This window comes from Erinaceus europaeus, chromosome 17, assembly GCF_950295315.1.
Source record: "Erinaceus europaeus chromosome 17, mEriEur2.1, whole genome shotgun sequence".
In the NCBI taxonomy this organism is placed as follows: Eukaryota; Metazoa; Chordata; class Mammalia; order Eulipotyphla; family Erinaceidae; genus Erinaceus; species Erinaceus europaeus.
This window is the reverse complement of record NC_080178.1, coordinates 68,734,740-68,760,513: the sequence shown is the minus strand read 5'-3', so window position 1 is coordinate 68,760,513 and position 25,774 is coordinate 68,734,740. Positions and strand designations below refer to the sequence as shown.

The 25,774-nt window shown below is 40.0% G+C and overlaps 3 protein-coding genes across 3 annotated transcripts; all 3 read left to right on the top strand.

The window, feature by feature from the left end:
- The first annotated feature begins 2,829 nt into the window (after positions 1-2,829).
- LOC103117627 (olfactory receptor 5P76-like) lies at positions 2,830-3,774 on the top strand. The gene has a single exon (XM_007527723.3). The coding sequence runs from the start codon at positions 2,830-2,832 to the stop codon at positions 3,772-3,774; it is 945 nt and encodes a 314-aa protein (XP_007527785.2).
- An 8,286-nt stretch (positions 3,775-12,060) lies between these two features.
- On the top strand, positions 12,061-13,005 carry LOC103117628 (olfactory receptor 5P76-like). Its single transcript, XM_007527724.2, has one exon. It carries the CDS (start codon positions 12,061-12,063, stop codon positions 13,003-13,005), a length of 945 nt encoding a protein of 314 aa, XP_007527786.1.
- Positions 13,006-23,542: 10,537 nt separating this feature from the next.
- LOC103117675 (olfactory receptor 5P76-like) lies at positions 23,543-24,097 on the top strand. The gene has a single exon (XM_007527784.1). It carries the CDS (start codon positions 23,543-23,545, stop codon positions 24,095-24,097), a length of 555 nt encoding a protein of 184 aa, XP_007527846.1.
- The last annotated feature ends 1,677 nt before the right edge of the window (positions 24,098-25,774 follow it).

Sequence of the window (25,774 nt, the reverse complement as noted above, 5' to 3'; positions counted from 1 at the left end):
ACAAGGACCTGGGTTCAAGCCCCTGGTCCTTTCTTGTAGGAGTAAGCTTTAGAATGGTGGAACAGTGCTGTAGGTATCTCTCTTCCTCTCTCTTCTATTTCTGTCTCTATCAGAAAAAAAGAAAGGAAAAAGCAAAAGGAAGAATGGCCTCCAGGAATGCAGAAATCATTTTGCAGATCCTGACCCCCAGTGATGCCCTGCTGGCAACAAGTAATATAGAATAAATTAAATAAAAATAACATAAAACAAGTGGCAAACAAGTTGGCAATCCCATTTTAGCATTTGGATTACGGTTATTTAGAAATACATTATTTTGACAATAACATTGGTTCATTTTGGCTGATTCACTTCAATGCTTCCTTTTGAAAACATTGTCAGTAGCAAGTGATTGCCACATTTATAAATATCTTTTAATTATTCTTTTTGCATAGTGTGGACTTGAATTTGAAACAATAGAGAATTATTACCTCATAGTTGTTTTTAAATTATTTGATGAATTTTATTATAAATTTTAAAGCAGAATAAAATTTTAAAAATGAAACAATACATTTATAATAAGCAGCCTATATTAATAACTCCAAATTGAAATTTTATTCTCATTCACAGCAAGAACTATTTTATTTTTCCTTTCTGAAACTGTTTTATTTAGCTAAAGGATATTGTGAAAAGCATAAAGTTTTATGCTTCACTTATATATAACTGCCCATAACTTAGAGGATTGTGTGTTGTCGACTCATTGCCAGATGCAGTTTTACTTAATCTCTTTTTTTTATTTATGTAAGTAGTAGTCATCTCATTCAGTGCATAGTCTATTCTAAAAACAACAGGCACTCACGTTTTGACTCCTCCACTTGTTATGTAAACTTGCACTATCCTTACACTTAACATCTCTCAACTCATTTATTCGCAAGTAGAGTAACATCGAGTCTGAGCATTAATAATGATAATAAAATAGACTAGCCACACACATGTACATGTGTAAACTATCTACACATACATGCATCTTAACCATTGCTACTTAGTGCTTATTATTTAGTCAACATGAAGTAAATGTTACATGTAATTAAAGTCTTTGTTACAAACTTTTACATAAATGTAAGTATATATTTACTATGTCTACCATGTTTTCTCTCATATGATTTCTGTTGTTTTCATTGATTCAAGGATGCTCTATATACATATGTGGAAATAAAATGAGACAAAGAAGAAATAAGACATAATATGAAAGGAAGTTATTTTTTAATTTTTTTCCCTTTTGTTACCCTTGTTGTTTATCATCATTGTTGTTATTATTGTTGTTGTTGTTGTTACTGCTGTCGTTGTTGTTGGATAGGACAGAGAGAAATGGAAAGAGGAGGGGAAGACAGAGAGGGAGAGAGAAAGATAGACACCTGCAGACTGCTTAACCATTTGTGAAGTGACTCCCCTGCAGGTGGGGAGGCGGGGGCTTGAACTGGGATCTTGATGGCGGTGCATGGGCTTTGAGCCATGTGTGTGCGCTCAAACTGCTGCGCCACCGCCCGGTTCCCAAAAGTTATCTTTTTTAATGTTAATTGTTTTTCATTCTTTTTTAAAATTTCTTTATTAGGAATTTCTGGTTTACAGTCCACAGTAAAGTACAATAGTTTGTACATGCATAACATTTCCCAGTTTTCCACATAATAACAATCCCCACTAGATCCTCCTCTGCCACTCTGTTCCAGGACCTGAACCCTCCCCACCACCCCCCGAGTCTTTTCCTTTCATGCACTACACCAACTCCAGTCTAGGTTCTGCTTAGTATTTTCCCTTCTGATCTGGTTTTTCAAATTCTGCCTGTGAGTGAGATCCTCCCATATTCATGAAGGAAGTTTTCTAGAGTTCCTGCTAAATCAATTCATAATATAAAGACTGATTATTATATGTGCAAATTAACTATATGTAAATATCTTTGTTTATAACTATTTCTATATTTAAATTTTGTACTATTTTTTGATATTAATCTTTTGTGAAATGCTGTATATATATTATCTGTATAGATCTTCAGGACTTTTGCTGTTTTGTTTTGTTTTTTTGCCTCCAGGGTTATTGTTGGGGCTCGGTGCCTGCACTATAAATCCACTACTCCTGGAAGCCATTTTCTCCCATTTTTGTTGCCCTTGTTGTTATATTTATTGTTATTGTTGTCATTACTGTTGCTGTTGGATAGGACAGAGAGAAATCGAGAGAGGAAGGGGAAGACAGAGAGGAGGAGAGAAACAAAGACACCTGCACACAGCTTCATTGTCTGTGAAGCAACCCCCCTGCAGGTGGGGAGCTGAAGGCTCCCATGGGAATCCTTATGTCTGTCCTTGCGTTCGTACTCCATGTGCACTTAACCTGCTGGGCTACTGCCCGGCCTGAATTTATTATTATTTTTTATCTTTATTTATTGGATAGACACATCCAGAAGTTGAGAGGGAGAGGGGTGATAGAGAGGAGGGGGGGGCGGGAAACAGAGAAAGAGAGAGAGAGAGCGAGAGAGAGAGAGAGACCTGCACTGCTTCACCACTTGTGAAGCTTTCCCTCTGCAGGTAGGGACTGGGGACTCAAACCTGTCCTTGTGCACTGTAACATGTGCATTCAACCAGGTGTGTCACACACACCCGTTTATTTTTAATGAGAGAGAATATGTTTGTAAGGAGGACCAGCCCTCTGGCATATGGCTGGGGATGAACTTGGCACTTCTGGGTCTCAGCTATGCACACCTGCGCTCTCACACTCAGAGACCCTCCTCTACTTGTCTGAATGAGAATCAGTCCATTGCATGTTTTTTGTCACAGGCTTTCTCGGCAGCAGCTGCACCGTCTCATGGATTCCCTGGGGGCCGGGAACCACACTGCAGTGACTGGGTTCATTCTACTGGGCTTAACGGATGACCCTGTTCTGAGAATCATCCTCTTCATCCTCATCCTGTGCATCTACCTGGTGACTGTCATCGGCAACCTCAGCACAATCGCTCTGATCAGAATCTCCTCTCAGCTCCACCATCCAATGTACATTTTTCTGAGCCACTTGGCTTTTGCTGACATAGGCTGCTCATCGTCTGTCACGCCCAACATGCTTGTGAACTTCCTGGTGGAGACAAACACCATCTCTTACGTTGGATGTGCCATCCAGCTTGGCTCAGCCATTTTCTTTGGGACAGCTGATGGCTTCCTTCTGGCGGCCATGGCTTATGACCGATTTGTGGCAATCTGCAACCCGCTGCTTTATTCCACCAAGATGTCCACTCGAGTCTGTGTCCAGCTACTTGTAGTGGCTTACACTGGTGGTTTTTTCAATGCTATTTCCTTCACCCTTTCTTTCTTTTCTTTATGTTTCTGTGGGCCAAATCAAGTGAATCACTTTTTCTGTGACTTTGCCCCTTTAGTTGAGCTCTCCTGCTCTGATGTCAGTGTTTCTGCACTGGTCCCTTCTCTTACTGCTGGCTCCATCATTGTAGTAATAGTGTGTGTCATAGCCGTCTCCTACATCTACATCCTCATCACCATCCTGAGGATGCGCTCCACTGAGGGACGCCAGAAGGCCTTCTCCACCTGCACCTCCCACCTCACCGCAGTCACTCTGTTCTTTGGAACTGTCACCTTCATTTATGTGATGCCCAAGTCCAGCTACTCAACTGACCAGAACAAAGTGGTGTCTGTGTTCTACATGGTGATCATCCCCATGTTGAACCCCCTCATCTACAGTCTCAGGAACAATGAGATTAAGGGGGCTCTGAGGAGAATGTTTGCTAGGAAATTATATTCATAGTGAGGTTTATTATTTGTAGATTTCATATGGTGATTTTACATAAATATCATTACAATGGGAAAATGTATGTTTGTGGTAAAACAATCTGTTGAACTAAATTCATTACTAAAAAAGTCTTTGCAAGTCATTGTAGAGAGTGGAATTTCTAATGTTAAGTGTTAAAGCAGAGGCCCATCATGAGTTACATTTAAAATGTGTAAGTCAGAATACATATTTGTGCATGTGGAAAAATCACTTAATCTATTTTAATTTTTATTTTTTGTGCCATGTATTTTTAAAAAGCTGTTTTCTTCCATCAATTAAGTTTATTGTACTATTAAACATTTAAGACTCTCAATTTTCAATAAAACTATTGAAAATGCATGTGATAAGCTTCATTAAGCCTGAGTACATTCTCTGAGAAAACGACAACTTGGAAATAGGAAAAAAGTGGCAAGTAGGTTATATTCTGGGGATAAATTATTTATACCTGTAATCTGACCTGTGTTTGTGATTATATCTTTGATGAAGACATTAAGGAAAAGAAGCATAAAATGTCTCAATTTGGGAGTCGGGCAGTAGCACAGTGGGTTAAGCACAGGTGGCACGAAGCGCAAGGACCAGTGCAAGCACCTGCGTAAGGATCCTGGTTCAAGCCCCCAGCTCTCTACCTGCAGAGGAGTTGCTTCACAAGTGTTGGTATGCTTCTAATTCTGCTTTTAAGACCTTCTGTTTTGATCATCACGTTAGGTTCGCTTGCATTATTTAACGCTGTGGTCTATTTACATAATCATTGTTGTGTCTGAGACCCACACTGGTTTAATCCCCGCTGGTTCGAGCTCCTTTTCCACTCCGCCCCCTCCCCTAGTCACATCCTCCTATATACTTCTACTTCCTCTTCCTGACACTTCCCCCTCAGGAGATATAAAGGGCAGGATTTTCTAATGAATAGAGATCAGATAGATTACACTGCATTCCTGCTCATCAATAAAGATTGAACTCCATTCCCAGCTCAGCCATGAGTCCCTGGCCATCTGTCTCCAGCCCACGAAACTAGCCTGGCCTCTGGCGCCTGAACAGGGACCGGCACACAAGAGGTGAAGCAGGTCTGCAGGTGTCTATCTTTCTCGCCCCCTCTCTGTCTTCCCCTCCTATCTCCATTTCTCTCTGGCCTATCCAACAATAACAACATCATCATCAACAACAATAACTACAACAAGGGCAACAAAAGGGAATAAATAAATAAATATTTTTTTAAATTGTCTCAATTCACCTTTGAAACATACAGGTTCTCTGTGGGATGAACAGTGTCTGGACTCAGGGCCTGAGTGGAACAAAGCCTTGATGTGTAAACCTGTTCATAGTAGACTTTGCCCCTGCTCAGGAAAGTGGGAGGGGGCTGAGTTGTTTCTCTTCTGTTTTTGTGATTGTCCCATGAGTTTGTATTCTGATGACATTTATTTACTGTCCTGTTCACTCTTGACTGTTTAAGATATAAATTCTTTCTTTTGGCTACTAGAGTTAATGACATTAATCATCAAACTCATTTTCTAAAAATTTATTTATTGGGGGATTAGTGTTTTACAGTTGACAGTAAATACAATAGTTTGTACATGCATAACATTTCTCAGTTTTCCACATAAGAATACAACCCCAACTAGATCCTCTGTCATCCTTTTCCAGGACCTGTACAATACACCAACTCCAGTCCATGTTCTGCTTAGTATTTTCTCTTCTAATCTTGTTTTTCAACTTCTGCCTGTGAGGGAGATCATCCCATATTCATGCTTCTGTCTCTGACTTATTTCACTGAATATGATTTCTTCAAGCTCCATTCAAGATGGGCTGAAAATGGTGAAGTTACCATTTTTAATACCAAACTCATTTTTTATTCTTTATACATTTTCATACAAAATTGTAGTAACTTATTCCTATATTTTAGAGACTTCATAGGTTTCTGGGAATAAAAGTGAAAATCAGCCTATGTACCTTCATGGACAATGCAGCATAGCCACTGGGAAAGGAGGGTCAGGGTTGCAATTCCTGTCTACCCTCACACTGCAAGGAGGGAGGGACTTCCCATCACTTCTCACTTCCTGGGTGGTAGCAGGTACAGCTAGATGCCCACTGCTGGCAGTTCTTTAACACAAGTGAAAACTGACACTTACATTCTGCATCTGAACCAAGAATCTCCAGACCTATATAGTTCTCACTGTCCTCTTTGATTGATGCTGCTTCTTCACTTCTTCAGGAAAGGAATATGATTTCCACAATGTGACACCTACACTTGGAGTAAATTCCACTGATGGGAGGGGTCTATGTTGTGTCACTCTTATGATCCAGGGCCCCTGGATGGCTAGAAACTGTCTATAGGAGCCAGTCTCTTCCCTGTGGTCTAGTGTCTCCAGGCCAGCTTTCCTCCACAGAGAACCTCCCAGTACTCCTATTCTGCCAGTTGAGTGCCCTGTCCTGGACCCTGCACTTGAAAGGTTGTCCTGATAACAGAACGCTGCTCCTCAAAGATGTAACCCCCCCACTGTTCTAGTCCCCAAATCATTCTCAGTCAGATGCCACAAAGGAGAAATGAGAAGAGGGTAAAGACCCTAGCAGAAAAGTTGAGACAGACAAAAACTAGCAAACATAGAGCTATTTTCATCAGCTTTCCTACACTTGGGTCTCTAATGTCTTACTAAACCTGACATAGCAAATGCACATTGATTTACTCTCAAGAAACATTCCTATGCAGACATCCTCTTGACTACAACCTCACATGACTTAAAAAGAAAAAAAATGCTATCTTTAACCTTATTTTATCTTTTTTTTTTTTTAGTTTGACAGAGGTAGAGAAGGGAGAGAGAGAGAGAGAGAGAGAGAGAGAGAGAGATACCACTGCAAGGAAACTTCCTTCATTGCTGTGGGGCCGAGACTTGAACCTTGGTCATGCTCGTGGCAAAGCAGTACACTAGTCAAGTAAGTTTTATTGTTGAACCAACAATTGTTGTAATAATCAACTTTATATCTAGTAATACCTCATAGTCCCTCAAAGTAATTAATAGTATATCTTAGAGATATCAGTCCAAATCACTAATCAACTTACAAGGATCTAGTAGGTAAAGATAGGGTTAGCTTTTGATAATTGAAGCTTAAATTTATTTTATTTTATTGCTTCCAGGGTTACTGCTGGGGCTCTATGCCCGCACTATAAATCTACCACTCCTGGCAGCCTTTTTTTCCCCATTGGATAGGGCAGAGAGAAATTGCAAGAAGAGGTTGAGATAGAGAGGGAGAGAGAAAGGCACCTGCAGAGCTGTTTCAACACTCACAAAGGACCCTACCTGCATGTGGGGAGTTGGGTCCCTAACTGGTGTGCCACTTCCCGGCCCTCAAAGGACAAGCACTAAGGCACATTATTGTAAAACTATCCAAACTCAATGACAAGGAAAAGAATTTTGCCGGATGCTAGGGAAAGGAAAGAAGTTACATACAAAGCTAAAGCTATTAAACGCTCATCAGACTTCTCTTCACAAACCCTAGAGGGAAGGAGAGAGTGGGACGGCAGATTCAACGCACTAAAAGAAAGGCAACTTCAGCCATGAATGATGTACCCTGCAAAATTATCCTTCAAATATGAGGGAGAAAAAAAGGGTCTTCTCAAATACCCAAAAGCTAAAGGAATTTGCCACAATCAAGCTTACCTTACAAGAATTACTGAACAGAGTCCCACAAGAAAGGAGGAAACAAAGGGATGGCCGTTCAAAGCAAGATGAACAGCAGTAGACTAGAAGTAAGGACACAATAAAACTGAAGAGAACAATAGAGCAGAAAAGGGAAGGGAACTGAATGACAAAGCAGTTCTATCAAATGGTTGTTAATCAAGATCGATATAAGAATATTTTTTAGATATACAATGTAAGCTATCACACTTATGATAACCGCAAAACAAAACAGGGAACAGGGATTTATAGAAAGTAGAATAGTCAGTGAGGAAATCATTCACACAAAAAAGATAGAAACAAATGAGCAAACTATCAACATTTTTTGTTTTTGCCTCCAGGGTTATTTTTTGTTTTTGCCTCACTGGGGCTTGGTGCCGGCACTAAGTATCCACTGCTCCTGGAGGCCATTTTCCCCAATTTTTTATTGGATAGGACAAAAAGAAACTGAGAGAGGAGGGGGGAGACAGAAAGGAAGAGAGAAAGACACCTGCAGACCTGCTTCATGCTTGTGATATAACCGTCCTGCAGGTGGGGAGCCAGGGACTTGCACCTGAATTTTTGTACTTCATACTATGTGCATTTAAGCTGGTGTGCTACCACCCAGCCCCTTAAATTATCAACAATTTAAAATAAACTCAAAACAAAAATCAGAATGGATGAAAATAAACCATATATAGCAATAATCACCCTAAATGTGAATGACCTAGATTCACCTGTCAAAAGACTCAGAGTAGCTAAGTGGATTAAAGAACAGGATCCACCCAATGTATCTTCAGGAAACACACAGCCAAAGACATGGAAACTTAATGTAAGGGGCTGGAGCAAGACAGTCCAAGCTAATTACTCACAGAAAAAGGCAGGGAAAGCTATTCTGTTCTCTGACAAAATAGACTTTCAGGTAAAGAAAGTAATCAGAGACAGAGAGGGATATGACATAATGATTAAAGAATTAATCCAACAAAAAGATAGAACTATCATAAATATATACACCCCAAACTCAGGAGCACCCAAACATATAAAACAAATATTTACTGAACTTAAGGGAGACACTGGCAGGCAACACAATAATAGCAGGAGAATTGAATATACCACCCACATCAAGAGACAGAACATTTGGACAAAAAAATCAATAGAGAAATAGTGATCTTATATGAAAACATAGATAAAATGGACCTAATAGTTATAGATAGAAGTTTCTATCACAAAAGAAATGAATGCACAGTCTTCTCAAGTACATATGGAACATTCACAAGGACTGATCAAATGCTGGGCCATAAAGATAGCCTAAACAAATAAGTAAATATCAAAATTATAAAATGTGTCTTCTCAGACCAAGAAGGCATGAAATTAGAAATCAACCAAAAAAAGAAAAAGAAATTGCCCCAAAGTCTGGAGACTAAACAACATGCTTCTGAAAAATAATATGGGTCATCAAAGAGATTGAAAAAAAGAAATTAAGGGGAGTCGGGCAGGGCAGTAGCGCAGCAGGTTAAGCACACGTGGTGCAAAGTGCAAGGACAGGTAGAAGGATCCGATTTGAGTCCCCGGTTCCTCACCTGCAGGGGAGTCATTTCACAGGGGGTGATGCAGGTCTGCAGGTGTCTGTCTTTCTATCTCCCTCTCTGTCTTCCCCTCCTCTCTCCATTTCTCTCTGCCCTATCCAACAACAAATGACATCAACAACAACAATAGTAACCACAACAAGGCTACAACAACAAGGGCAACAAAAGGGGAAAAAATGGCCTCCAGGAGCAGTGGATTCATGGTGTAGGCACTGAATCCCAGCAATAACCCTGGAGGCAAAAAAAAAAAAAAGAATTACCACAATACCAACAAAAATAAAGAAACCAGATATCAGACCCTCTGGGATACAACAAAAGCTGTCCTGAAAGAGAAGTTCATAGCAGTGCAGACCCACATTAATAAAGAGGAGAAATCACGAGTAAACCATCTAACAATCCAAATGAACCAACTAGAAGTGGAGCAACAAAGAGACCCAACAGTCAGCAGGACACAGGAAATAGTTACAATCAGAGCAGAAACCAGTGAAATAGAAAACAAAAAGACCATTAGGAAGATTAATAAAACCAAGAGCTGGTTATTTGAAAGGATAAATAAAATAGATAAATTACTAGCTATACTCACCAATAGAAAATGAGAGAATGCTATGGTAAAATCATTCAGAAAGGAGAAAGAAGATATGACCACAGGTGAGGTATAGATACAAAGGATTATGCAAGAATACTATGGGTATCTGTATGGAACTAAATTCGATGACTTTGGAAGAAATGGACACATTCTTAGAGTTATACTAAATGCCAATTATGACACAAGAGGAAGTAGATAAACTTAACAGACTGATCAATAGAAAAGAAATTGAAACACTAGTCAAAAGCCTCCTCAGAACAAAAGCCCGGGTCTGGATGGCTATGCTAATGAATTTATAAAACATTCAAAGAAGAACTAACACCCATCCTCCTCAAACTCCTCCAGGAATAGAAGAGGGAATACTCCCAAACACACTCTATGAGGCTCACATCACCCTGATTCCCAAAGCAGGAAAGGATTTCACCAAACAAGAAAACTAGAGACCTATCTCCCTGATGAACACTGATGCAAAGATCCTCAACAAGGTCTTAACTAATTGAATTCAACAACACATTAAGAGAATAATCCAAGACCAACTGGGATTCATTCCTGAGAAAGAGGGATGGTCTACCTTCTGGCTCCCTAAATTGAATTCTTTCTCATAAAAGTTCTCAGGCTTATTTCCCAGACCTCCATAAACCAAAGCTAAGAAGTGTTCCGCTAAGTAAAAAAACCAAATAAATAAAATTTAACATGTTTTTTTTTTTTTTGTCAGAAAATTAAAGTGAACTAGGATCCAAAATTCATCTTTAAGACTTCTCTTCTCTACTAATGATCTGAGGTTGATCAGTCTATGTGTGGACACACAGATGTAGAAGCAATAACTAAAGTAACCTCTTGAGGACTGGCAAAATCCTGGAAGATTATATTTTGTTTGTGTGAACTGAACTACTCCACATCCATTCTAGTACACAATTAAGCTCCAAGATGTTTCTGAACCATTTGAATTTCCAGAATCTTCAGAGATTTGTTCCCAAAGGCAAATATATATATATGTATAGAGAGAACTATGTAATCATCATGACTTTAATCTGTTACAAAAAGATGAGGGAATTCTTATTTCAAGAGGTAGGTGTGTGCCTTTTGCTCAAGAATATGACGTACTGATTTTAATTTAGCATATGAGGGTACTTTTCTCAACATTGCTAATTGGGAAACTGGACAGATGTGATTAGGCTACCAGCTAGTAAGCATTTTGGTTTAAATCTGAGCTTAACCATTTATTCAATAAGTAGCCATTCTCTCACTTAGCAGGATCCTTTGTGTATCTTCATATGAACTCTGAATTCATAGAACCTTTCATTACTATCTGAAATCAGCATTTTCCAGTAGTACTAATAAATTCACTAGAGGTAAGGTAGATGGTGGTATTAATATTTAAGATATAAGCTAGTTTTATTTTTTTCTGAATATCAGAGCTACATTTGCAGAAATAATTTGTTTATAAGTCTACTTAATGTTACACTTTCAAGACAACAGCAGACAATAGCAGAACATAATTTTGGAAAATTGGAGGTGTCAGTCCAAATGGCAGTAATAGGGGCTCTGGAGGGGCTCATTTGGCAGAGATGCATGTCACCATGCACAAGGACCTGGGTTCAAGCCCCTGGTCCTTTCTTGTAGGGGTAAGCTTTAGAATGGTGTAAAAGTGCTGCGGGTTTCTCTCTCTCTCTCTCTTTCTGTCTCTATCAGAAAAAAGGAAAGAAAATGGCCAAGAGGAAGGAAAAAATGAATACTGAAGTCATTGGGCAGGCCCTGAACCCCATTGATGCACTGATAGCAATAAATAATGTAGAATATATTAAATAAAAATAAAATAAAACAAATGGCAACAAGTTGACAATCTCATTTTGTTTTTGAAGTGCACTTACTTAGAAATATGCATACATTATATAAACATACATGATATTCACCTGTCATTTAGTGCTTATTATTTAATCAACATGAGGTAAATGTTACATATGATTAAAGTCTCTGCTACAAACTTTTACATAAATGTAAGTATATTTATTATATATACCATATTTTCTCTCATATGTCCCATATTATTTTCATTGGCCTCAAAATTGCTCTATATACATATGTGGACATAAAGTGAGATAAAAAGAAAAAAATCCCATAATATGCAAGGAACTTTTCTAGAGTTCCTGCTAAACCAATTCATAATATAGAGACTATCATACTTAAAAATTAATTTATGTACAAATATCTTTGCACATAATTATTTCTATATTTAAATCATGTTTATTTTTAATGAGAGAGAATATGTGTGTAAGGAGGACCAGCCCTCTGGCATTTGGCTGGGGATGAACTTGGCACTTCTGGGTCTCAGCTATGCACACCTGCGCTCTCACACTCAGAGACCCTCCTCTACTTGTCTGAATGAGAATCAGTCCACTGCATGGTTTGTCACAGGCTTTCTTGGCAGCAGCTGCACCGTCTCATGGATTCCCTGGGGGCCGGCAACCACACCGCAGTGACTGGGTTCATTCTACTGGGCTTAACGGATGACCCTGTTCTGAGAATCATCCTCTTCATCCTCATCCTGTGCATCTACCTGGTGACCGTCACCGGCAACCTCAGCACAATCGCTCTGATCAGAATCTCCTCTCAGCTCCACCATCCAATGTACATTTTTCTGAGTCACTTGGCCTTTGCTGACATAGGCTACTCATCATCTGTCACGCCCAACATGCTTGTGAACTTCCTGGTGGAGACAAACACCATCTCCTATCTTGGGTGTGCTGTTCAACTTGGCTCAGCCGTGTTCTTTGGAACCGTTGACTGCTTCCTTCTGGCCGCCATGGCATATGACCGCTTTGTGGCAATCTGCAACCCGCTGCTTTATTCCACCAAGATGTCCACTCGAGTCTGTGCTCAGTTACTTGTAGTGGCTTACATTGGTGCTTTCTTCAATGCTTCTTCTTTTTCTACTTTCTTCTTTTCTTTCCATTTCTGTGGGCCAAATCAAGTGAATCACTTTTTCTGTGACTTTGCCCCTTTAGTTGAGCTCTCCTGCTCTGATGTCGGTCTCCCCGTTGTTCTCTCCTCCATTACTGTTGGCTCCCTCGTTGCAGTCACAGTGTGTGTCATAGCCGTCTCCTACATCTACATCCTCATCACCATCCTCAGGATGCGCTCCACTGAGGGACGCCAGAAGGCCTTCTCCACCTGCACCTCCCACCTCACCGCAGTCACTCTGTTCTATGGGACCATCACCTTCATTTACGTGATGCCCAAGTCCAGCTACTCAGCTGACCAGAACAAGGTGGTGTCTGTGTTCTACATGGTGATCATCCCCATGTTGAACCCCCTCATCTACAGTCTCAGGAACAATGAGATCCAAGGGGCTCTGAGGAGAGAGCTTGCTAAGAAAATATTTTCTTAGTCAAGACTACTATTTGTAGATTTCATATAGTAATATTATAAAAAGATTATAAGGAAAATCATGTGTCTGGTAACAAATTGTCATCTGGACTACATTCATTACCAATTACAAATTTTTTTCTTTTTCCTTTTTGTTGCCCTTGTCTTTTTATTGTTGTTGTAGTTATAATTGTTGTTGTTATTGATGTCGTCATTGTTGGACAGGACAGAGAGAAATGGAGAGAGGAGGGGAAGACAGAGAGAGGGAGAGAAAGATAGACACCTGCAGACCTGCTTCACCTCTTGTGAAACAACTCCCCTGCAGGTGGGGAGTCGGGGGCTCGAACTGGGATCCTTTTGCCAGTCCTTGCGCTCTGCGCCGCGTGTGCTTAACCTGCTGTGCTACCACCCGACTCCCACCAATTATGATTTTTTAAGTCATTGTAGAAAGTGGAATTTCGAATGTCAAATGCTAAATCAAAGGCCCATGATAAGTTACGTTTTTTAAAAAAAAATTCTTTATTGGGGGATTAATGTTTTACATTATACAGTAAATACAATAGTAAATGCATAACATTTCTCAGTTTTCCACATAACAATACAACTCCCACTAGGTGCTCTGTCATCCTTTTTGGATCTGTACTCTCCCCCCACCCTACTTACCCCAGAGTCTTTTACTTTGGTGCTAGATAAGTTACCTTTTAAGTTTATGTCAGAATACATATTTGTACACATGGAAAAAATCCCTTAATCTGTTTAAATTTATAATTTTTCTCCCATGAATTTCAAATAAGTTGGTCTCTGTCATGAATTAAGCTTATTGTACCACTAATCATTTAAGACTATCAATTTCTTTTTTTGCCTCCACAGTTATTGATGGTGCTTGGTGCAGCACTATGAATTCAGTGTTCCTGGTGGCCATTTTTTCTATTTCTGGATAGGACAGAGAGAAAAATAGAGAGGGAGGAATATAGAGAGGGAGAGAGAAAGTCAGACACTTGCAGACCTGCTTCACTGCTTGTGAAGTGACCCCCCCTGCAGGTGTAGAACCAGGGGCTCAAACTGGAATCCATGTGCGGGTCCTTGTGCTTTGTACTATGTGTGCTTAACTCAGTGCACCACTGCCAGGCGCCAAGGTTTATCTTTTTCAATAGGAGTTTATCTAAAAGTGAATATTATAACTTTCATTAAGCCTGAGTATATTCAATGAGAAAACAACAAATTGATACTAGAGGGGGAAAAAGTGGCAAGTAGGTTATATTCTGGGGATAAATTATACCTGTAATCTGGCCTGTGTTTTTATTATATCTTTGATGAAGACATTCAAGAAAGCAAGCATAGAATGTCTCAACTGACCTTTGAAACACACAGGTTCTTTGTGGGATGAACAGTGTCTGGACTCAGGGCCCAAGTGGAACAAACTCTTGACGTATAAACCTGTTCATAGTAGACTTTGCCCCTGCTCAGGAAAGTGGGAGGGGGCTGAGTTGTCTCTCTTCTGTTTTTGTGACTGTCCCATGAGTTTGTATTCTGATGACAACCAAGTGTGACAAACAAGTTAGTGATTCAAACAATGAGAAGGGCTTGGTGCAAAGGAAAGCAAGGCCGTCCCAAAAGGGAGCCTGAAGTGACAAGGGCTGGGAATGCCACTGCAGGCCTGACTGAGATGATAAACTCTATGCAAATATGTACAAAGTAAAGCGTGCCCTCTGTACTTCTCTAGAGGCCCAGCTTTCTTGTCATGCTGTTGACTTCCCACTGGCCCATGAGGCAACAAGCACAGACACAGAAAACAAAAATAAATAAACAACACATTAATTCTTTGCCAGAGATGAAGAAGGCAACTTAAGGCTCAGAATATATATATATAGATATATAATATTCTTGTTCAAATGACTAGATGGAAAAGAATCTATATTAATAAAAACTGTCTCCCATTGGCAGATTAAAGAATAGGGAAGATAACCCCAAACTCGTTTTCACCAAGCATGAACAGAAAGGATGAACCAAGCATGAACACAAGAGCACATGGGCCCTTGTCTAATGCTGGATGTGCTCTGGGGACAGTGGGGGACCTGTATACTGGATGTGTCTCAGGACCATGGGGTATGCTGTTGAAAAATAATTACAAAATTCTAGAAAAACTCTGAAATTGGGAGCTAGGAATACAGATCCTAGAACATGAGTAACACATACGTATTATTTTCCTTTGAGGATTTTAACTCACAAGTCCTATGCTTGGTTATTTTAATAATTTCCATTGTGAGCAGAACTAAAATGAATGGCAAAGTGTTCAGTGCCTCAAAAATCACATTAGAACCTACAGGAGAGCAAAGAATTGCCTCATCGGGAGCTTAGAGAATAAGACACAACTTAAAAATATTTCTACTCCATACTCCAAGAGAGGTAAAGAATAGGAAAGCTTCCAATGGAGGGGATGACATACGAAACTGTGGTGGTGGGAACTGTATGGAATTGTGCCTCTGTTATCTTACAATCTTGTTAATCACTATTTAATCTTGCTGATCCTAATTAAATCACTAATAAAAATCAAAATATACATATTTCTGCTAGGTAGACGGCATAATGTTTATGCAAGAGACTTTTATGCTTAATGTTTTGAGGTCCCAGATTCAACCCCCAGGATCTCCATATGCCGGACCTGAGCAGGGCTCTGGCCTTTCTCTCTGTGTCTTTCTCTACCTATTCAGATTCTCCCGGAAACAGTGGCCTGGAATTCCCAGATAGTGGGCCCACTCTCCACTAGGTAAGGGCAATACATAGGATATATCCTTGTTTGATGCTTTAGGCTTCTCTGAATGCAATGATTTTTACAAGTAGAAACAACGTATGTAGAGACCCAGAAAATATTTATCACCATATTCTAAGACATATTTGTTCCAATTACTGGGACACTGCAGTTATAATATTTCTATGCTAGAATGACTCCCCTGCCAGTAAAATCTCAGGATTCAGTGTGAAGGCCTGTGATAATTGTATAGACACACACACACACACACACACACACACACACACTATCTTGAATTACCACTATCAGGCTGATTATTATTTCCTATACCTCTAATTTAATGTGGAAGATACTGTTATCTAGGGTTTTACATTCCATATGATTTTTATGAACAAATTCAGTGTTTATGATTCCATACTGCATGCTGGACAAAACAGAAAAACTTCAATGACTCTATTTATTTATTTATTTATTTATTTATTTAATTTATTTATATTAATAGTCTGTTACAGGATAATAAGATTACAAAGTATAGTTCCATGCCACACCTGCCACCAAAGCTCTGTATCTCCACCCTCCCACCTCCCAAAGATAACCACCATAGTTCTCACAAGTCTTATAAAAAATTCGCTTGCTTCTGTTTTGTTTTTTTTTGGTTTTTTTTGGCAAGTTAGTGTAAATCAGATCTCTAAATTCCACATATGAGTGAAACCATCTGATAGTTAGCTATCTTTCATCTCTTTACTTATTTCACTAAGAAATACCTCTTGTTGCATCCATTTTGTCCCAAAGGAAACACAATATTATCTTTTTTTGATTGCAGAGTAGTATTCCAGGGAATATATAAACCATAACATCTTTAGCCAGTTATCTGATGATGGACATTCAGGCTGCTTCCCTCTTTGGCTAATAATGCAGCTGTGAACATTGGGGTGCATATGCCCCTTCAAATTAGTGTTTGAGTGTCCACTGGATAAGTGCCTAAGAGTGATATTGTTGGGTCATAAGGTAATTACATTTTTATTTGCTGAAGGATGGCCATACAGTCTTCTAAAGGGGGTGTGCTAATTTGCATTCCCACCAGCAATATAACAGAATCCCCAACATCTGTCATTTCCTGGTTTGTTGATATAAGCCAGGTGTGAGATGGTTTTTCAGTATAGTTTTAATTTGCATTTCTCTACTGCTAAGCGAAGTTGGAGCATTTCTTCATGTGAATCTCTTCTTTAGAAAACTATCTGTTTAGTTATTTGCCCCACTTTTTATTGGGTTGTTTTTTGCTTCTTTTGGGGAACTGTACCAATTTAGTATAGATATTTGATATCAGTCACTTGTCTGATGTGTGATGTGCAAATATCTTCTCCCTTTTACTGAGTTACCTGGTTGTTCTCATGTAGTTTGCTTTCAGTGTGTAGACACTTTTCAATTTCATGTAATCTTATTTATTTACTAATTTTAATTTTCTATGCCCAAGGGGTTGAATCTCCAAATATATCTTTGCTATGAAAGTCCCACAAAGTTTTACCAAAAATTTCTTCTATAAATTTTAGAGTTACTGGTTTAATATCTAGATCTTTAATCAATTTTGATTTGATCTTAGTGTATGGTGTTAGGTAGTGGTCTAGTTTCACTTTTCTACATGTGGCTGTCCAATTTTCCAGCACCATCTATTGAGAACTTCTTTACTTTATAGTGTGGTTTTGGACCTTTTGTGATATTAAGTGGGTGTATATAAATATATGGGTTCATCTCTGCTCCATTAAACCAAGTATCTATCTCCACCTTCTCTCTCAATTTATCTCTGTCCTATTCAGTAAAATGGAAAAAAATGGCCACCAGGAGCAGTGGATTTGTAATACCAGCAGAGAAAAATAACCAAATAATGAGAAATCAAGACAACTTTCCCCAGATAGGTAGAACCAGCAAAGGACACTTACAGCATAACAATTTCTACTTGCTTACGACATGTATTCACGAATTAAAAGGCAAAGGGTGGCTGAATAGGTTGAAAAAAAAAATCCACCCTTTGCTGCTCTAGATATCTCAGCTTCCAAGACGACTATTCACTCAAAGTCCAAGGTTAGAATACTGTAGGGAAACATCCCGGAAATCTATCTTAATGTGGCAGGCTTTTTCCTGCCTTAGGTTTGTTCAGCTAATGATCTAGCTATTATTCAAGGCTGACAGGATCTGTAACGTCTCAGACACTAGGTAGTGTCTATGGACTGCGATGCTCTGGCTCCAGAGCACCTGGCCATGGCATGGCAGATACCTGATGTGAGCGAGGCGGTACACAACTTGCTAAGCTGTGCAGTTACATGTCTGCTGAGATCCCATTAGGAATATTAGTTAGGAGAGAATTTGTAGTATAGCATCTGACGGACTTCCTATCCCTTATCAATGGTGGAACACTATTGCAGATGTCCCTCCTCCATTTCCCCCCCCTTATTAATGAAGTTTCATGATTATTTTTTCTGTCATAATCTAAGAACCCCTTTGATATAGCATGTTACTAACTAATAAAAGGTAGGAGACTCAACGAAGCCAAGATGGCGACCTGGAAGCAACAGCTGGCGTGAGCTCCAACAAGCAGCAGCTTATGACCAGGGGTTCTCTGGACAGGGTAGGATACTGGGCTGTCAGCAGGAGGGTGATTAAGGGTCCTAAGTGTGACACCAAGGAGGGGTCCTATAGCTCTTGGGTTAGAAAACGGAGGCCAGGAAAATCTTTTGATTATTTCTGAAGCTCATGCCTCCCCCTCACCCCAAAACCAGCTCTCAGGGGCTGGACAGCCTCTCCTAGCAGGCTTCCCGCTGAGCCATTCTCTTTACCAAGGTTCCTGACTCACCAGGGGTGTCATTCGAAGCCTTTTCCTTTGTTTTCCTTCTCTTTTTCTTAAGTGGTTGGAGCTCTATTTGAGTGGCAAAACTGCTGACTGATCAGAGTCTTATCCCTGCCTGGGAAAGACTACCTGACCTAGGTACTCTTAACCCTTGATGATAATTGTTTATTTTGCCTTTTACCTGTTTCACTCTAATAAACCTTGTATTGTTTAAACCAGTTCCCAGCTCCCCGCTGTGAATCCTTTTACATGCTGCAGCAGCCCCCAACCAAACCCCTTTTTAAGTTATATAACAGCACACTTAAAAACACTATATTAAAATATTATTATTATTATATTTCAAATTTTAGTCTCTGGCACTGATTATAGCTATTCTACCTCCAAATCTAATACTGTCATTTTCAAAAAGTTTTTTTCTGGTGGTCTGGGAGGTGACACAGTGGATAAAGCATTGGACTCTCAAGATGATATCCTGATATCCTGAGCTCAGTCCCTGGTAGCACATGTACCAGAGTGAAGTCTGGTTCTTCCCTCCTCTCTCTCCTCCTATCTTTCTCATTAACAAATAAATAAAATATATTTTTTAAAGTTTTTTTTTCTGGTATGAGTGAAATGACTATGGTTATATTTGAATAGTTTCTGGTGGTAAATGATAAAGCACCACCACAGAGAAAAATGGAGTAGGAAGGCAGTCTCTGGGGATGGCTTTTTTTAAAACTTTCATTCTGTTCTGTGTTCCTGGAATATCCCTGTAGTCACTGGGGACTCGAACCCAGATCCTTGCACAGGTCTTTGCACTTAGTACATGTGAGCTTAACCTGGTGTGCCACTGTCCAAACCTCTTAAAATATTATTTTTCTACATATAGAAAAGAAAAAGGTGCTTCTATGATAAGATGTGGTAATCATAGTAGGACTGGCAGAATAGTTCACCTGAATAGTGCAGTGGTTTGTCATGTGCTGCAAGACTCAGGTTCAAGCCTGGCTCCTACTGCACTCAAGAAAATGCTGGTGCTGCGGTCTTTTTTTCATTCTTTGCCTCTCTCCCTCTTTGTCTCTCTCGGAAAAGCAAATTAGGGGCTGAGGAGACAGAATAGTTGTTATGCAAAAGATTTCCATGTCTGAGGCTTTGAGGTCCCAGGTTCAATCCCCTGTACCACCTGGACAATGCTCTGATCTTTTTCTCTCTGGTACAAATAAATATATAAATAAGAAAAAGATATGCTCAATTAATTCTAGAAGATAAAGTATGTGTAATACAGAAATTCTCATTTATCTAGAGGGTTATTGGGCTTTTTCTCTAAACAACCTTAGTTTTGCTTTGTTGTATTGGGAAGTTGAGCACATAGTTTATTTTCCATTCATTTAAAATAATTCCCTTTGTATAACTGGGAAAATTGCACAATCAGAGAGTATAGGACTTGCATGCATAGGACCCAGAGTTCAGTCCACGGTGCCAGAGTGATACTCTTTCTAATAAACAATTATTCATTCATGGGTTTCTACCAAGGAAAGCAAAAGCAAAAATAAACCGATGGAATTATGGATACATCAAATTGAAAAGCTTCTGCACAACAAAAGAAACCATCACCAAAACAGAAAGACTGTACAGAGGTAAAGCTAACAAATAAAGACAACAGGAATTTTACAAGTGGAAAAAGAAGAGACTTTTCAAGTAGCTCAGGAACATTGGGTTGTAACATGCAGGAGAATGAAAATAGGACCACCCCACACATCACAAAAGTTACAGAAGTCAACTTCAGATGGATCAAGGACATAGATATTAGATCAGAAAACATCAAATTCATAGAAGAAAAGATAGCAGATCATTTCAGTGTGTACTTGGGAAATGTCTTCAAAGTTTTTTGTTTTTTTTTTAATAAAAAGGAAACACTGACAAAAGCTTAGGAGAAGAGGGGTACAACTCCACACAATTCCCATCACCAGAACTCCATATCCCATCCCTGGGATTGAACCTGGGACCTCAGAGCTTCAGCCATGAAAATCATATGACATAAGACATATGCTGTCTTGTTGTATGCTTTACATTGGGTTGTTCTAGCTCTCCCCCGCCAAGAAAATTGGATCAGTTCTGCTAATTTCGCGGCCTGCTTGGCCCCGCCCCAAGGAACCCCGAGAGGGTTCCAGAGTTCCAGAGTTGCAGAGAGTTAGAGAGAGTGCTTGGTGCCGCCGTGGGGGAAAGAGGCAGCAGAGTTCTGTTTGGTGATTAGTTTGTCTTAGTTTATGAATTGTTGTTCCTGAATAAAGAAATACAGCTTCCCTGCCCAGCCGTATGTCTCTGGTCGTCTCTGTTACCCGCCCGTGAAACTAGCCCGGCCAGCTGGAGCCTCCGAATTTTAACAACACTATCTCACCAGCCCAAAACACATGTATTGGGTGAATAAAGTTATGCTGATATTTTTATAACTAAAGTCTAAACTGACATTTATTTCTTAATCAAAAAATATGTGAACTGGGGACCAAAATTTATCTTCAAGATAGTCTCTAATAATTACTAAATGCAGGCCAGGCAGTGGTGCACCCAGTTAAGTGCACATAAGCACAAGGACCCACCCAAGGACTCCGGTTGGAGCCGCTGGCTTCCTACCTGCAGAGGGGACCCTACACAAGCAGCAAAGCAGATCTGCAGGTGTCTCTCTTTCTCTCTCCCTTGCTATTTCCTCCTCCTCTCTCAATTTCTTTCTGTCCTATCCAATAAAATGGGAAAAAAAATGTCTGCCAGGAGCAGTGGACTCATAGTGCCAGCACCAAGCCCTAGCGATAACCCTGGATGCAAAATAAATAAATAGATAAATAAATAAAATAATTACTAAATGAGGGTGATAGGACTGTGTGGACTGTCCATTGAAACAACAACTAATTAACCTCCAGAGAACTAACAGAATCCTGGAATATTAGGTTGTGTGAGAACTGAACTGTTCAGCATTTGCCAGAATACATAATTATGCTCTATGATGCTTCTGAGCAAATTGAATCCCTAGACCCTTCAGAGATTCATCCCCAAGGGAAAAACACAAACAAGACCTATATAAACACAATGATTTTTGATCTTCTATGAAAAAATGAGTAAATTCTTACTTCAAGAGGTAAGGTTGTGTCTTTTGTTAGGAATCTGATGTGTTGGTTTTAATTTGCCATTTGAGACTACTGTTCTCACAGATCATATCTGAAAATGGAACATAAGTATTAAAGCGAATCAGTTAGTAAACAACATTGGCTTAAAGCAAGTCAGTTAGTAAACAACACTGGCTTAAATGTGGCTTTTACTATTAGCATTTGTGAATCAACTAGTATAATCCAAGATACCAAGATTCCTTTATCTCGCACTAGGATATAAACTTATATGGCCTTCCCACGCTACCCCAAAGGAGTCTCTGGCAATATTAGAAAGTTCAATGCCTTTGAGAAATTCTGGCAATTGTTGACATCTAAAAACTTAAAGATTAAAGAAAACAGTATCATAAACATATTTGTAGAAAGACTTATTCTGTTTAGAGGTCTAAAAGCTCTAGCTTCAAAGAGAAAACACATAAAAAATAGCTGTAAAGTTAGAAAATCTAGAGTTGTGGATAAACCTGGCAGTAAGTTTTTTTCAGTTTTGATGCTAGATTTCATTCAGCAACATATGTTATGAAAAGAATCTTAGTTCAGGGAGTCGGGCTGTAGCGCAGCGGGTTAAGCGCAGGTGGCGCAAAGCACAAGGACCGGCATAAGGATCCCGGTTCGAACCCCAGCTCCCCACCTGCAGGGGAGTCGCTTCACAGGCAGTGAAGCAGGTCTGCAGGTGTCTGTCTTTCTCTCCCCCTCTCTGTCTTCCCCTCCTCTCTCCATTTCTCTCTGTCCTATCCAACAACGACAACAACAATAATAGCTACAACAATAAAACAACAAGGGCAACAAAAGGGAATCAATAAATAAAATAAAATATTTAAAAAATTTAAAAAAGAATATTAGTTCAATCTGGGTCAGTAAGATAGCTCACTTCGATACTGTGTTTTCCCTCTCCCTCTCCCTCTCCCTCTCCCTCCCCCTCCCCTCCCCCTCCCCCTCCCCCTCCCTCTCCCTCTCCCTCCCCCTCCCCCTCCCCCTCCTCCTCCCCCTCCTCTCCCTCTCTCTCCTCTCCCCCTCCCCCTCCCCCTCCTCTCCCTCTCTCTCCTCTCCCCCTCCTCTCCCTCTCCCTCTCCCTCTCCCTCTCCCTCTCCCTCTCCCTCTCCCTCTCCCTCTCCCTCTCCCTCTCCCTCTCCCTCTCCCTCTCCCTCTCCCTCCAGAAAGGCAGAAAGGCGAAGACAGAGTGAAAGAGATCACAGCACTGATGTTTCCTTCAATGTGGTGGGGGCTAGATTTGAGTCTGAAGATCACACAGCAAAGCAGCAAGCACTCTACCCACCTACCCAAGTGAACTGTCTCACTGGCTCAGACAGTGCACTGCTTTGCCATTTTGTTCAAACACAGCCCCCACCATAATGAAGTAAGTATTGGTGCTGCAGATTCCTCCTCTTCTGCCTCTCTCTTTGTCTCTCTGTCTCTGTCAGTCCCAGAGATCTCTCTCGTTAATCCTACAAGACTCCAATCAGAAACCATTGCTATATGAGTAAATGATTGATATATTTAAATTACATACTGACTATCCAACAAGACTTTTCAGATTTAACATGGATATTCTTATTTACAAAAATAATTTAACTTAAAAAAAGTTAATAAATGAGCTCATTCATCATTCTGATTTGCAATTCATTCACTGTCTGTAAATATGCACTTAGGTTCAAATATCTTTTCTTTTTGTTATTTATTCTATTATTTTTATTTATCGGGGGCTTAGTGTTTTTCAAATATCTTTTCTTATAATGACTTCCTACATGTGTACTAACAAAAATTAAACCTTCAAATTTATAACTTGTGGAATATTACATTTCATCACAGGGTCTCTTCCCAGCAGACACCTGGTCTCATGGATTTCCTGGTGGATAGGAACCACACTGCAGTGACAGAGTTCATTTTATTGGGCTTAACCGATGACTCTTTTCTTCAAATCACCCTCTTCATCCTCATCCTTTGTATGTACCTGGTGACCATATCTGGCAATGTCAGCACAATCGCTCTGATCAGAATCTCCTCTCAGCTCCATTATCCTATGTACTTTTTCTTAAGTCACTTGGCTTTTGCTGACATATGCTATTCCTCTTGTGTCACCCCCAACATGCTTGTACATTTGCTGGTGGAGAAAAAGGCAATCTCCTATCTTGGGTGTGGCATCCAGCTGGGTTCAAGTGCTTTCTTGGGGACCCTTGAGTGCTTCCTTCTGGCTGTCATGGCGTATGACCGCTTTGTGGCAATCTGCAGCCCACTGCTTTACTCCACCAAGATGTCTGCACAAGTCTGTGCTCAGTTACTGGTAGTGGCTTATACAGGTAGTTTTCTCAATGCTTTTGGGCATGCTGCTTTCTATTTCACTTTTCTCTTCTGTGGACCCAATCGAGTGAATCATTCAAAAGATACCTTATAGCATAGGAGAGACGATGATACTAACAGGGCAGTGATGCAGGGGGCCAGGCGGTGGCGCACGTGGGTAAGCACACATATCCCCATGCACAAGGACCCAGCTTGTGCATAGCAGTTCCTGTTCCCCACCTGAAAGGGGGGGATATTTCATGAGTCGTGAAGCAGGCTTCCTGGTGTCTATCATTCTCTCTCCCTCTATAATTTCCCTGCCTCTCTCAGTCCCTCTGTCCTATAAAATAAAATAGAAAGGAAAAAAAAAAAGGTAGGGGAGATAGCAAATGGTTATGCAAACAGATTCTCATGCCTAAGGCTCCATGGCCCAGGTTCAATTTCTTGCCACCACCATCCAGAGCTGAGCAACACAACAAAGTAGTGGTACAAATTTTTCTACGTAGATGATGTTATGGAAAAAGATAATCAGAGCAGTGTAAGAGAATTGAATATGTTTGGGACAGAAAATGTCACTGCAGCCCTCACAGATAGCCTGCAATGGACTTGGATGCACATTTTCCCGTCAAGGGGTATGAATAAGGCCTAGGGACTTGGCTAATACATGCTGTGTGAGGATAATGAAACATTGTGGCTGTGTGAGTGGAAAGGACAAGGAAAAAGGAAGAAAAGGAAGAAGGAAAACTACATTTTATCCTGTTGAAAGTTGTCTACTTCCACCCTAAGGAGACACCCCGTAGGATGCAGTGTTTTCTGCTTGTTGTGAAGAAACCGTGGGTGATAAGTAAGACTTCCTGAGAGTCATAGTTCGAGCCCACACTGTTACACTGATGCAGAGCAGAACGGGGCGCCCCCTGTAATCTTATAATCGTGAACCACTAGTAAATCACTGGTGATTTTTTTTTTTTAAGATAAAAGAGTTGCTAGAAAAAGAAGCTTAAGTTAATTGTTTGCCTACACTAAATGCCTACAGGGACATTTTAAGATAAAAAATTTAAATTACATTTAGTTCTTAACATTTTCCCAAGGACAGATAACCAGGTCTAAATTAATGTTGTCACATCACAGGACTGCCTTGAAGTTATGATCAATGTCTCCCTTAATCAATTCACTAGGTCTGTTAGAAAACAACCTTCATTAGTTAAAGAAAAGCATTAGAAATCAACTTGATGTCTTATTTTCTAAATAACAATGGTGAATTATTTTTGTGTATGTGACACTGCTACATAAAGCCCTCTTTATGTAAAACCCTTGGGCAGATGTTTGTTGCCAGGGCACTGCTCAGCTCTGATTTATAGTGGTGGTGGTGGGGGGATTGACCCTGAGACTTTGGAGCCTCAGGTATGAGAGCCTCTTTGCATAACCATTATGCTATTTCCCCTGCCTGGGCAGAGTTTTCATAAACACTTGCTATCCTGGGGCCTATGTGACTGTTTATTTATGAATAATCTCTTCAATAAACTTCTTAGCTACACAACTCTGGTAGAATCCTACAGCAGTGATCTTTCCATTTCCAGCAGTGATACATGGGGCTTCAAGGATTGAGATGGGAGACATTAAAATTAATATTAGCATGAAAGATAAGTAAGGCTGAATCTGAAGAGTTGAAGAGTCTCTTACTTGACCATAAGGAGACCATAGTCAGGGTCACTGTCAGTCAGAGACTTTTTGCCGCAGCTGGGCCCTTGTACGTTCATGATTTTGCCACTCCTAGGTCAATTTTTCATTCAGA